Source organism: Mus caroli, chromosome X, assembly GCF_900094665.2.
Source record: "Mus caroli chromosome X, CAROLI_EIJ_v1.1, whole genome shotgun sequence".
Lineage (NCBI taxonomy): Eukaryota > Metazoa > Chordata > Mammalia > Rodentia > Muridae > Mus > Mus caroli.
In genome coordinates this window covers 98272328-98285362 of record NC_034589.1, presented here as the reverse complement: position 1 = coordinate 98285362, position 13035 = coordinate 98272328, and the positions used below count along the sequence as shown (strand labels likewise).

The following is a 13035-nucleotide window of genomic DNA, read 5'->3' as shown; positions in this document are numbered from 1 at the left end:
TGGAATCCACCTTCTTGAGTTCTTTATATATATATTGGATATTAGTCCCCTATCTGATTTAGGGTAGGTAAAGATCCTTTCCCAATCTGTTGGTGGCCTTTTTGTCTTATTGACGGTGTCTTTTGCCTTACAGAAGCTTTCTAATTTTATGAGGTCCCATTTGTCTCGATCTTACAACACAAGCCATTGCTGTTCTTTTCAGGAATTTTCCCCCTGTGCCCATATCTTCGAGGCTTTTCCCCACTTTCTCCTCTATAAGTTTCACTGTCTCAGGTTTTATGTGGAGTTCCTTGACCCACTTAGATTTGACCTTAGTACAAGGATTTAGGAATGGATCAATTCCCATTCTTCTACATGTTACCACCAGTTGTTCAATATACCTAATATCTAAGTAAATGGGAAAAAACTACAAGCTTCTTTTCATAAAATCTAGATCTTATTTATGGTCACATTTTTAAAATCTTGATGTGTTTTAAGAGAAATGGTTGTCAAAATTCTATTGAAGTCATATATATAAGTCAAGAAATTAAGGTATCCTCTACCTCTTTCAATTTCAGAAATAATTTAAAATTATCCTAGACTTTACTTTGCATCTTTCCTAATTGGGCAACTTTGAATAATATGGTTGTTAATAGGAAATATGTTCCTTGCATAGTAGGTGTAAGCTATTTAATAAAAACAGAAGTAATGAAGCCAGTCTAGAAAATAGATCCCAGGAAGCATTTTACAAACCCTATAGCTGAAATAACACGTAAAATACAAACTAAGACAAACTGAATGACTGACGCTGTATATTTCAAATGTGCAGGTTGGACAACATTTGAAATTGGAATGAAACAGTAAGAGGATACATTCATGGATAACCAACAAGATAAAGTTATTGCTGCCTCAGCCAATGGAGAAAACAATCTGATTAATGGGGTCAAAGAAAATGGTAAGAAAGTTTAATGATGATATACATTCTCTTTTCTGGTAGTCTTTTCTTATTAATGTGGATTTTGAGTACAGAAACCTGAGACAGGTTGAATCCAAAATGTATCTGAAGTTGATGTAAATCTAAACTTTATTCTACCAGATCTTTAACTGAACTAGAAGAATCTCTGAAAGATCTCAGATAAATTCTCTTGCTCTGTCAGATTCATTTGTTAAAAGAAACTTGTCAAAATTACTAGTAAATTATAAGTATGTTCTGATGTGAGACTTTTATAGTTTCACTATAAACTTCTCTAACTTAACTTTTCAAGTATGGGCATGTGTCTTAAAGCGTAAATCATGAATAGCCCACTGTGCATCTTCCCCTCTGAAAGCTTTGACTTTCCAATTGACCGATCAGTCCAGTTCTTTTCTGACTTCTGATAGGGACTCTATCTACCTTTTCCTGGGCTGAAAAAAATGATTGTTTTTCACATATATGAATGTTTCAGTATGAAATTAGAATTGTTTTTATAATGTTTAAGTGGTAATTCATAAAGCTAAGAAACAGAAGCTTAGTTTATTATATGATGTCCACATATCAGAAACTAATCAAGGGAAAGAGACTTGAGTCTCATCTAAGAGCCTTAACTTTATTCCTGCCTTTTTACCCCTTTTTTCTAGACTCAGAGGACCAGGATGTGGCAATGAAGTCATTCGTAGCTCTAGAAGCTACTACTCCAATCCAGCCTATACCAGTGGTACAAAAAGAGTCCCCAATGTTTCCCAGGGGTCTTCTTCCTCTGCCATCTAAGAAGCCGTGTATGCAGAGCCCTCCATCTCCTTTGGCCCTGATTGAAGCACCCGATCATTCTGCTAATAGTGCTTCTGTGAATGCCATCTCCCTCACATCTGGAGTTGCAAAAGGCCTGAACACATGGTCACTGCCCAATGAGTGTGAGAAAGCTCCATTTGCCATAATGGAACCTGCAGGCATGTCAGCTCTGAACGGAGACTGCCTCATGCAGCCAAGCCGGACTTGCTTAGGTTGCTTCATGGAATCAAAAGAAGCAGTAGATCCTGAACCAGGGATCAGTCTGAAAGTCAGTGATCTAAATCGAGATTATGAAACATGTGCAGTCTCTGACATAGGGATTCAATGCATTAATGCTGGGGAAAACATTAAGTATGGAGAGCAGCTGCTTTCAGACCAGCTGTTAGGCTTCCCCCTGCATAAGTCAAGGGCAGGAGATAGACGAGAATCTGAGAAACCTGACATCGACTTGGAAGATCCAACTCAGAAAAGTTATTATGAGGCATTACTATTAGATAAGTGCAACACGGAAGAAGCTTTGCTGGCAAATTCCAATCAGGATTGGGGTTACTTTGAGACTTTTATTAGTGAGAGTAAGATTGAGCTACTTGACCTCTGTTCCAAGAATGAACTGTCTGTTAACCTTTTCTCTGAAGAAGATGTGGAAAACTATATGTTCGATGATGATGAGTCAACCCTGGGCAGTGATGTCTGCTCCCTCAAAATTCGATATGAGTCCTTTCAGGACAATGTTCGAGACAAGACCACTCTTCTGATGCAGGAAGATGCCCAATTCAATTTTTTCCCCAGTGTCTTTACTACGTGTCCCAAGCGGGACTCTAAGAGTGGAATCCTCAAGCAGAGCAGTGATCTTTCTCAATTCAAGGTCCCTGATGTGAGCATCATCTGGGGAGAAGAAGATAAAAACTTGGACAAGAAGAAAGGCAAAGAGGAAGTACATGAAGACAAAAGCATAGAGACAAAAGATGAAAAAGATAATGGAGAAAAGCCTGCATTAAACAATAAACCATGTAGTGGTCTTGAGGTAGAGCAGTTTAAGAACCTAAAGCCTGACCAACTTACTAATTCCCTGGAGACATCAGGGAATTTCAGTGATGACAGTTCCTTCATTGAGGTCTCATATGATGCCATGGGGGAGATCAAAGACTGTAGCCGCTATATGGCTCGGGACACTAATTCTGGAAGTTCATCCTCCCAGCAGAACTATGGGCTGCGAGCCAAGAGAAAAGTCAGATACAGCGAAGATTATCTATATGATGTTGACTCTCTAGAGGGGGAAAAAGTAAATGAGAGAAAGGAATGGCCTCCAGGTGGTTCCAAAGAAGAAGATGATGATGAATGGTGTCCCAAAAAGAGAAGAAAAGTAACACGTAAAGAGCCCCCTGTTATTATTAAATATATCATTATCAACCGTTTTAAAGGTGAGAAGAACATGTTGGTGAAGCTAAGTAAAGTAGATGCCAGTGAAACAACAGTAAATCTGAGTGAGAATCAGCTCAGTAAGTATGCCAAGTTATCACCTTTGAAAGGATTCTGGCAAAAGAAGAAAAAGCAGAAAAACAGCAACACAGACTCAGTCAAAACACCCTTATGCCAAAAGCAAAGCTTTGAACCAGGTAGCTTTGAGGTGTCATTCCTGCCTCCTGCTCGTAAACGAAAATCTAAGCTTGGCAGCAGACACAGGATTCAAAGGATCCAATCCGTGGAAACTTCAGCAAGTAGTAAGCAGGTTTCATTCTGCAGTGATCAGAAACAAGCTTGTAATCGCAAAGAAGATGGTGTAAAAGGGACACCAAAATCAGCACTTCTTACTGACCCAAGCTGTGCCAATGGATCACATTTACGTGGCCTCATAGTCCCCGACTCAGTGAAAGTCAAAGCTCAAGATACAGAGTTCAAGGGCCCAGAGAGGAAAGTGCTTAACAAAATTAAATTTAAAAGTGAAGCTAGGTTAAAATCCAAAAAAATCAAAGCTGGACAAGAAAACAAACCAGTTGTTCAAATGAGCCCTGTCTCAGAAGACACATCCTCCAAGGCTAATTTAAAAAATGAAGTCACTCCTGGAACCTCAAACAGTTCCCATATGTCTGAATTTCACGAGACAAAAGTTAAGAATTCCACTTTCCTACCCACCACCTGCTCTTCTGAAATGCCTCTATCATCTGCTAATGTTGCCACTAATATACCTGTTATTCCTGGAGGGTATCTGCAAACACTGTTAGATGCTTCTGACTTATCAAATAATACTAGTATCTCATACTTCACCAACCATTCTGCAGAGCAAAATGAAGGCAGCCTCACTCAAACGGAAAAAGAATTTGTACCTCTCCAGTCTGCTCAAGACTGTGTGCTGTCCTCATCTTCTGATTCTCAGCTGCAGCAATCATCTCAGACCTTCAAAATGGAAGCAAGCAACTATGGAAGTTTGTGGCCCGACAAGGATACATCTGGCTCCCAGGAGTTCATGACTGAAGTCTCAAGGGAGATAGCCACAAACCAATCTAGTGAATTTGAGGCTTCCCACGTTGTCTCCATGGAGAATAACCTCACAGCTATAACATACAGTCCTGTATGCCTCAATAGTGATGCCAGTGGTTGCAACAAGGTTCTGTATGCCTCTGTGCAGGACTCACATCTCCCACCTGACGACTTGTATCAATTGTGTCACTTTAATAATGGAGAGATCTGCTTTCCGTTCCAGCAGGGCCCACTCAGTACAGATGATGATGGCCGGCTCTTTAGCTTTGATTCGATGACTTCCCTTACTGTTAGTTCAAGCAATTATTGTTCCTTAAGCTTGAAATCCTGTGAAAAGGATGGTGATGATGAAATCAATGATGACTTTCTGGCCCACTGCAGCCCCAAACTGGTGATCCAGCAGAGCATTGATGAAATAGCACCACTAAAGGAGTCCACTGACCTCCTTGACATCTCCAACTTCACTCCTGACAAGTTCCGACACTCTTCTCTCTTAGAAATGTCTCCCCCAGACACCCCCAGTCTTTCTCCTCAGAGTACCAGATGTGAGAGTATCAAAACACTAGGAACAATGAAAGGATTCCAAGAAGGTGTCCCAGGATCGTTGAGCACCGTGGAAAAAGTCAAGTGGGACTGTAATACCCTTTCACAACAGGCCCAAGCAGATGATGGCTTTACATTAAATAGCCATCAGTTTCAGTTCCATATGTTCAATGATGAGGACTCTGTTGGCCTGCTCCAAAAAAGCCCTTGCCTGTCAACATTTGATGAGTCAGCTGGGCAAATTAATACTACCAGCAAAGTGTCAAAATCAAGAAAGAAAACTTCACCTGGCAAGAGTGGGGCTGTAAGCCAAAGTTCTTCTCAGAAAAATTCCAGGAAAAAATCGCCAAAAGCAAGCAACAAAGGGGTTGAAAAGCCACCTAGCAAAACCTCCCGCCAGGTTCCTAAATCAACAAAGAAAGGGAAATATGTGGCTGCTGTCAATGGAGAGAAAATGCAAATTGGGATTGGCCATAGTGGGGGCCAACCCAATAGTACATCCTCCAATGCAAAGACACTGACTGAATGTATTCAACATGGTGGTCCTGTTGCCTCTATGAAGATACCAAGTCAGAAGGGACTTTCTGGAGATTGGGCTTTGGGAAAGGAAAGCAGGCCAGGATGGAATGACATGAGTGTAGTCACTAATACCAACAACCTTCTGGATGATGACCAACGAGAGTTTCAAGAGCCTTCCTATATCTTATCCAATATTGCCTCTGGTATGGCAGATGTGCAAAGATTCATGATGGCCTCCATGGAGCCCCTTTGGGAACCCATGGAGCACCAAGGGGAGTCCAACACATTCTACTCCCCTGATTCCAATAGCCTAAAATTAAAAACCCTCAAAATACTGGCTGGAACACCACAAGAATCTAAGAAAAAGATTACTAATGGGTCTTCAGGAGCTACTAAGAATCACAGGTCAGTCAAAGCTGTGAGCAAAAGCAACGGGAAAGCGGCAATTGGTGAGCCTGGTCATGCAGATATGCCTGGGTCCAGTGAGGACTCTCGCTCTGCCTTCTTTGATAAAAAGTACAGTAATGTGAACACTTTAGGCAATAATGGACCAACACACAAAAAATTATATCGTCACAAATCCAGCTCCAAGGCCCTGCGAGATGAGAAATATAAGGGAAAGCGCGTGGAACGAGAACAGGCCCACAAGGATGAGGCTGGAACAACTTCTTTTGAAAAACTGAGGTAATACTGCACCAAAATGGCTCAGATGAGATGCGCCCTTGGCTTTCCTACTACCTGCTGAGCCCAGAGTTCCTATTTTTCCCTCTTGAAAGCAGAAGTTTTGCATGAGAGACTCTTTCCCATTTTCCTCTTTTTTCAAATTAAAAAGAAAAGAAAAAAATGCATGGAAATCCCTGTACCTTTAAGCCACCCAAAATATTGGGCAATTTTATTGTGGCTTAGCTAGGGATAAGTTCTAACAAAGGCTACATTTTTCTTCTATTCAGCGTTAATTTTTGCTTATTAAGAAAATAGAACTAAAACATGCTCTTGAATGATTTTTGGAATGGAAGGGCTTTGCAATAAAGACAGATTCTGGACAACATATTCAAAAAGTCATGTAGACAAAAAGCCAAGATCATTTAAACAAAAGAGCATTAGTTGTCAGCACATGACAATTAGGAGTGCTTTCTCTACCTTTCTGCATCATACAGCATCTCGTATGGTGTTACTATATTTACAGGGTATGATCCCTTCGTGGGACATACACTAAAACTTACTAAGATGGCATAAATTCTTTGATTTTTCTGCAGGGATTCCAAGTACAATCTCCTAAAAGCAGAAACAGCATTTGGGGTTTTACCTGTGTTTGAAGAAGAGACTCACATTTTCCAGAAAGACATTTGATGTTTGTGTTTTCTTTCTTTCAAAATAAGCTTTGTGGTATGTATGTTGACCTGTAAGTGCTTAAAAGAAAAGAATTTTAAATCGTGGGAATAAGTCTTTGAAATCAAACTTTAATCTGATGTTCTGTGTAAAAGACTTTAAAAGTCATACAGTTGCACGAGTAGTTTATGCACTGTTTGCCCACAAGGAAAAAAATGGAAAACTTTGTGCCAAACTACAAATAAGTAACTGTACTGTATATAGTTTTACTTCTATATCAACATTTGGATGTGAGTATTTGGGGGACTTGTCCCTGTTAATTTACTAGAAACATTCCAGTGATTCTTGCTATTAACCACCCCCACTTTTGTGGATAGCACCTATAGATCACAGTGAAAAATATGTTGTGTTATACAGTTTACCAAAACAAAGGATAATGTTTGAATTGTGCCAAATTTTCTTACTTCATCTCACAGATTCACCCCACAGTTTAAAACTCATTCATGATTATTAAATATATATATATATACACATCCATCCATACATTCTTTTAATGTTTTAAACTCTACTATCCTGTGTGGAAATATGAACAGTTAAACAAGGCACAATAAAGATGTGTTTGTTCCATCATCTAAGGATTAAAATGTTGGAAAAGCTTAGGTCACAACAGCTAAGTCCATCAGGGACAGAGTATACACATTTACAGAACCTTGCACAAGGAAATCAAACAGCTGCTTTGAAAGTTGGTTTTCCAAAGCAAAATCTGTAGCAGAAAAGAATTTAAAGTGCAAAGTTATATTGCTGATACTTTATATCTCAGTTTTATATATTTTATAATAGTCTGGGATAAATTATAAAATAGCTATAAAATTGACACTAATAATAAATAAAATACATAGATTGCTTTTATTTAAGTAGTTTCCTAAATGTTTTATTCCAGTTATGTCAAAAGTGCACTCACAACATGGCTTTAGTGTTCTTTAAATGTTGATCTTGCAATGCCAATGTCATTTTTAAAAATGGCATCTCAGATTGACAGAATTTTTCTTCCTATGATTAAATACATATACCACCAGGTAAAGCTGAACAATATGTGGATATAACTAATTTAGGCCATCTACATATAGTCTGAGGATGACTACTCTTTTGATATCACACACTAAACATAAATCTCAAATTTTAATTATTTTTTAAATTCATATTTTTGGTTCAACCCTCCCTTTCACTACTTAAAAACTTCACGGTTCCCACATTCCTCACTACTAGCCTTTTCTTCCCCTTTCTTCACCACTTGACTTATACCATTTGATCTCTTTTCCTTGCACAGTTAAGGCCTATGTGCCTAATGACTGATGCATTGTGGCACAGATGAGATAATGGATGTGAAAGCGCTTTGTAGATCATAAAGTGCTATACCAATATAGGGGACTAATATTATTAATGTTGTTGGTTGTTGTTGTTGTTACTATTCTTACTAATATTGTTACTAACCTATTAACTTGTGAATATAGAGGCTGGGGTGGGAGGGAGGAGGATAAGGGGGTGGGAGAAGGGGACTTAATAAAACAGGGAAGATGTTTCAAAAGACATTTTTGAATAAAATATGAGCAACCTACCTAGTCATTGACACCTAAATATATTCACAAACAGAGAAGCAATGTTTTCAAGTAGTCAGAGAGAAATGGAAGGGAGCCTATCATGTATATAAACATACACATTTCCCAGCCCATGATTCCTTTCACCAGCTTACTCTACTACTTACAGCTAGGTAGGAAAATGAACAAGCCCATGATCTAGATTGTGTGTGTTCTCAGCATCAGTCTCTTTTGTCTGTGGGGATGAGTGGGTGAGGAGAAATCTGTGAGGAGAGTTCAGGCACATTCCTAGGCTTTGACACTGTGTTCAATGAGCCCTGGAAAATGATTTAGTGGAAAGGCACCAACTGAAACAAGTCTCTTGCCCTACAATGACCATCCAAAAGAGAAAATAATCAAACTAGAACACTTTCTTTTGTTTCTTGATACTCTAATAGCTAGCTGTTTGTATTAAATGTGATGGCTACTTCCTAGGAACTGGTCTTTGTTCAGTTTTGGTTTTTGTCTTGTTTTGCAGCTGAATTTTTGCTTAGAATCACCACCTCAGCCTGTATTGTGATCCCCAAGACTCCAGACCTCAAACTCATCTTGCTTGGTTTTAGGAATGGAGTGCTTTCTATGTAACCAAAAAGTGGAAATTAAAGAAGAAATAAAGAAAATGTTCTATGAGTATAATGTGTTTTTATAAAAGTAAATATGGGAGCAGTTGTCCCAGATTTTTTTAAAGCATCATGATGTTCAGCTTTGGAGAATGGGGTAAGACTGGGGTAGGATAGCTTGAAACTGTTTCTAACAGTTTCATTGTCAGAACTTGATCATCAGTCCTTTGGAGTGGATACTCTTTCAGTTGCTCCTATGGAGCCCACTAGGGGCCAATTTTAGGGCATGGTTCATATCTTTCTCCAAAGAGAACTGCCATTTTGAAGCACCTTTTTATCGGCCTGCCATGCATTGTATGTTCTTAACATATAAACTAGTGACTTGTAACCAGTCATTTTGTATTGAAACATAACAAGAAAGTGAATTTGAGGAGTGTGCAATAGACCAAGGCAGAGATGCTTATTGTACACTATGCTCTACATTGTTGAGCACTTTGCATTCTGTTGGTCCTGCCTCTGCTCTCAGAATTATTTTCCTTTCTGTCACAACATAGTAGGCCAAACTTACTGGGAGATCTCTTATTCAACCAGCTGCCTTAGTGGAGTGAGGACCAATGTATGAAAATAGTGTTTTGCCCTATCACTGATTTCTTCAACTCAAAAACCTTGGATTTTCCTTGATCTGAAATTTCTGACTACTCCCTTCTAACCTCTCCTTTCTGAGAAGCTGCATCCTATTAATGCCTCCTCTTTGGAGTCTCATTTAATCTTTACTTTCCTGGAAATTATATCCTCCCTTGTTCTTCTTTCTTGACTTTTATCAGTCTTAGAATTTTTCTTCTTGTGTAGTATTCTATTCAATATCCCAGACTGTCAAAGTCTAAGAACTACAGCTAGAGGTTTTCTTTTGGAAGTTTAGAAAACTACCTTTCCTGTCTTATTCACTCAAAATACAAATGCACGAGCACATGCACACATACCATTGAGAAAAGACTGAAACTGCTTTCTCTTGAAGGTGTGTGATAACAGGTCCAATCTCTTATTGTGGTCAGGTGCTGTACTACATGGAGCAGAGTGCAGATACAATGGCCCCAGCTAAGGGTCTTCAAGACATTGAGGGTTGTGTTGGGACTACAGTAAATAGCTTGAACCTGTGGCCATCCTCTATGCCTCTCCAGTGTCTCAGATCTCAGCTGCTTCACATATGCTGCTCCCTCACAGCTTTCCCTACTGACTTCTTGCTGCTCTGTGCAATTATATGTTAAGGCCTTATCTTTTCCTATATCTTTTCAAACTTTCTGCACTACTTCATTCATCACTTCTTTAGCCATCTCTCTGAAGTCCTTGGTGCTAGGTGGGCTTTTGTGACAAAAATTTTCACCTTCTCTGACTCTTTTCTTTGCTGGGAAGAATCGTTGGGGGGTAGGGAACACAAAGGAGGGTATGTGTGTGTAAGAGAGAAGCATAAAGGATGCTTCAAATGCTGTAATCAACTCCCATCCTGTGTTATTTCACGTGAGGTCTTGCAGTTCTAGTGAATTTCCATTTTAGTGGGTTTGAAATAGTGTTTACTGCGTAAAGGAGAAAAGCATATCCAAGGACCTCTTTGCCTTGCTCTTACCAAACTGAACTAGTGTTTTGGAGATCTACAATTTATAGATGCACTCAGAACAGTTCTGAGAAATGAGGAGAGTTAGAGTTGAATTTCTATGCTGAAGAGGTAAATGGAACACTAGCTAGTCCTAGCTGTTGCTAGAACTAGAAATGTTTGTTTTCTCCTGTTTGACTGAAAGGTTGTCAAATTTAAAGAGTTTTCATTTTCATTTAGGGTTTTTAATGCTGCCAGTCATAACAGAAATATCTCCTTTTGTAAAATAAAACTAATGCAAGTTTTGTTTTTTAATCATAAAATTCTCTAAGCCAGTATTATGTTTAGAAGGCTTAGTACCAAAATCAAACATTTTCATGACAAACAGAGATCTTGTCAACATAATGTAGGCCAGGGATTTTATAGAGATTTCTCAAAGACCCAAGTTAAGGACAGAAATTAGTTGAGATGTTTAGTTTGGGAAACACTACCATCAGATTAAGAGTCCTCAGCCAGCATGGAGTTATTTTGGTGACTATGCAGGCTACCCTTTAAGACACAGTTTTCACTCAACATTAAACAGTAGCTACAGTCATGATGCAGAGATCCCATTGCAGCTATATGATACTTGAGGTGTACTCTTGGTTTGAGAATCATAGGTAAATGATAAAACACTGGGGAAAGACACTATAAGAGAGTGGCTTAGTAGAAAGTTTTAAGGAATGAATGAGGCTTTTAAAAATCAGTGTTTTGGTAAATCAATACTAAATACACTAAAGAAACACTCACCCGTACAATATGAAAAGGATGTCTGTGTATCCAACAAGCTCAGGGTTCTCTGGGCCCACTGAAAATGAAGAAAGGTAACCAGGCATGGAGGCTCATGCCAGGAACCCTAGGCAGGATTGTTGGGAGTTCCAGACCAGTCTGGTCTATAGTGTGAGACCCAGTCTGAAAAATAAAAAAATAAAAGAAAGAAGGAGGATGAGGAAGGAAGGGAGAAATGAATGAATGAACAAATGAAAGAATCAAGGAAGGAAGGGAGGGAGGGAGGGAGGAAGGAGATACTGAAATCATTCTGCCTCTTTGAGAGATGCCTAGTTTTACAGCACAAAAGAAAAAGGCTTGAATGAAAACTAAAAGGGGCCTTTTTGTTTTTCACTCCCAGGGAGGTGGAGAGCTTCAGAGTCTCCACTGGGATAGCTGTAGCACTGACTGGAGTTTGCTGCCTACAGAGTTTTGAATGTACTTCCTAGACTTTAGTTTCCATAGAACTGAATGCACCTCTTCAGTAAGTGAAATGCTTTATGGTGCTAAAGAAAATGATTATCCCCATTTTTCTTCTTCGCCAAGCCCCTTAAGCATTTAAGAAAATTTAAAGTAAAAGCATTTAGAGACCCTTTTTATGAATGTAACCTGTTTCTGTTTGACACATGACACTGCAACTTTAAAGTTAGGAAATTATTTGCCTTTTTCTTTTAGAATTAAGCTTTATAAATAATCTGTAGAGTCAATTGAAGTATAAAGCTTAAGGATCACTCTTAAGACGCCTACAAAATCTTGTATATTTTTAAGTGTGCCAATTTGTAACATATTTTGTAAGTGTATATTTTTCTTAGAAAAGTGCTGTGAAGTGTCTGTATGTGAGAGTTTTCCTTTTTTCTGCACCACTATGTGCTAATAAAAGGATATTTACTTCAAAGTTTCTGGTTTTAGAAACCACAATACAAAGAAAAAACACTTTTGTTGGGAATTTTGTAACAAAAAATATGTTGTGAAAGAGTGTAGTGATCTTGTGAAAAGAAAATGAACATTTGTGAGCTTCTTGCTGTTTTATAGAATTTCTTGTAAATTATTCTTGTAACACCTCTGGTTTTGTTGTTCTTGTTGAAAAAAGTTTTAAATATTTGTGACTGAATGTATGGTGAAACTGTCATAATGTTACCTAGCTGAGTTTTGTTATTGTTTATGGAATAAATAAAAGAAAAGTTTAAAATACTGCTTTAGAATCATATGTAACAGAATTAAAAACATTTCTAATTGAATTTATATCTTAAACAGTTTGTCGATGTCTAGAGCAGTGTTTCTCAAACTGTCTCTAGTGAGAGCAGTTTTTCTTACAATCCATCTCAGAATGTTATAAAAAATTTGAATTTCTGAAAATGTAAATTGAAAAATAGGCAAAATAAAAGTCCAGGTGTATTTGTATTTAGATCAAGGTTTAAAGTTACCTTTCAAAACAGCATAGAGGAAAAGAAATGAATTACCAGAAGTCGGTATCCTGTTGAAGAACAAATGCACAAATCAGTGTCAAGTCGCCATAGATCTGAAACACACTAACACTTTGAGTAATACCAACATCATTACCATCATTTGGGAACTTGTTAGGAATGCTGAATGCCAGGATCTGTGCCAATTCTGAATCAGAATATGGATTTCAACAAGATCCCTAAGTGATTTGTATACATGGAAACATTTGAGAAACACTGGGCTAGAATTTTGTGTGCCCCTCAAATTTGGGAATTATTCTCTAGTTTATTCCTTCTTCAAGTAATGTGAAAATGAATAATATTCTTCATTTGTGGTACAGATGGAGTCTGCAAAGAAACATTCCTCTCAAAGTGTAAAAGCTGTTTG

General features: G+C 38.3%; 1 protein-coding gene across 2 annotated transcripts in view; it reads left to right on the top strand.

Moving 5' to 3' along the window:
• Positions 1–11385, top strand: part of Nexmif (neurite extension and migration factor) — a 108850-nt gene extending 97465 nt beyond the window's left edge. The window contains exons 3-6 of one of the 2 annotated variants that reach the window (XM_021153470.2): positions 809–934; positions 1597–5971; positions 6544–6673; positions 8729–11385. In XM_021153470.2, coding sequence (XP_021009129.1) covers positions 856–934; positions 1597–5971; positions 6544–6637 — 4548 coding nt within the window. In that variant the 5' untranslated portion in view covers positions 809–855 and the 3' untranslated portion in view covers positions 6638–6673; positions 8729–11385. Of the gene's footprint in view, positions 1–808; positions 935–1596; positions 5972–6543; positions 8124–8728 lie in introns of those variants that run through there. The other variant, XM_029473417.1, reaches the window with a different exon arrangement.
• The last annotated feature ends 1650 nt before the right edge of the window (positions 11386–13035 follow it).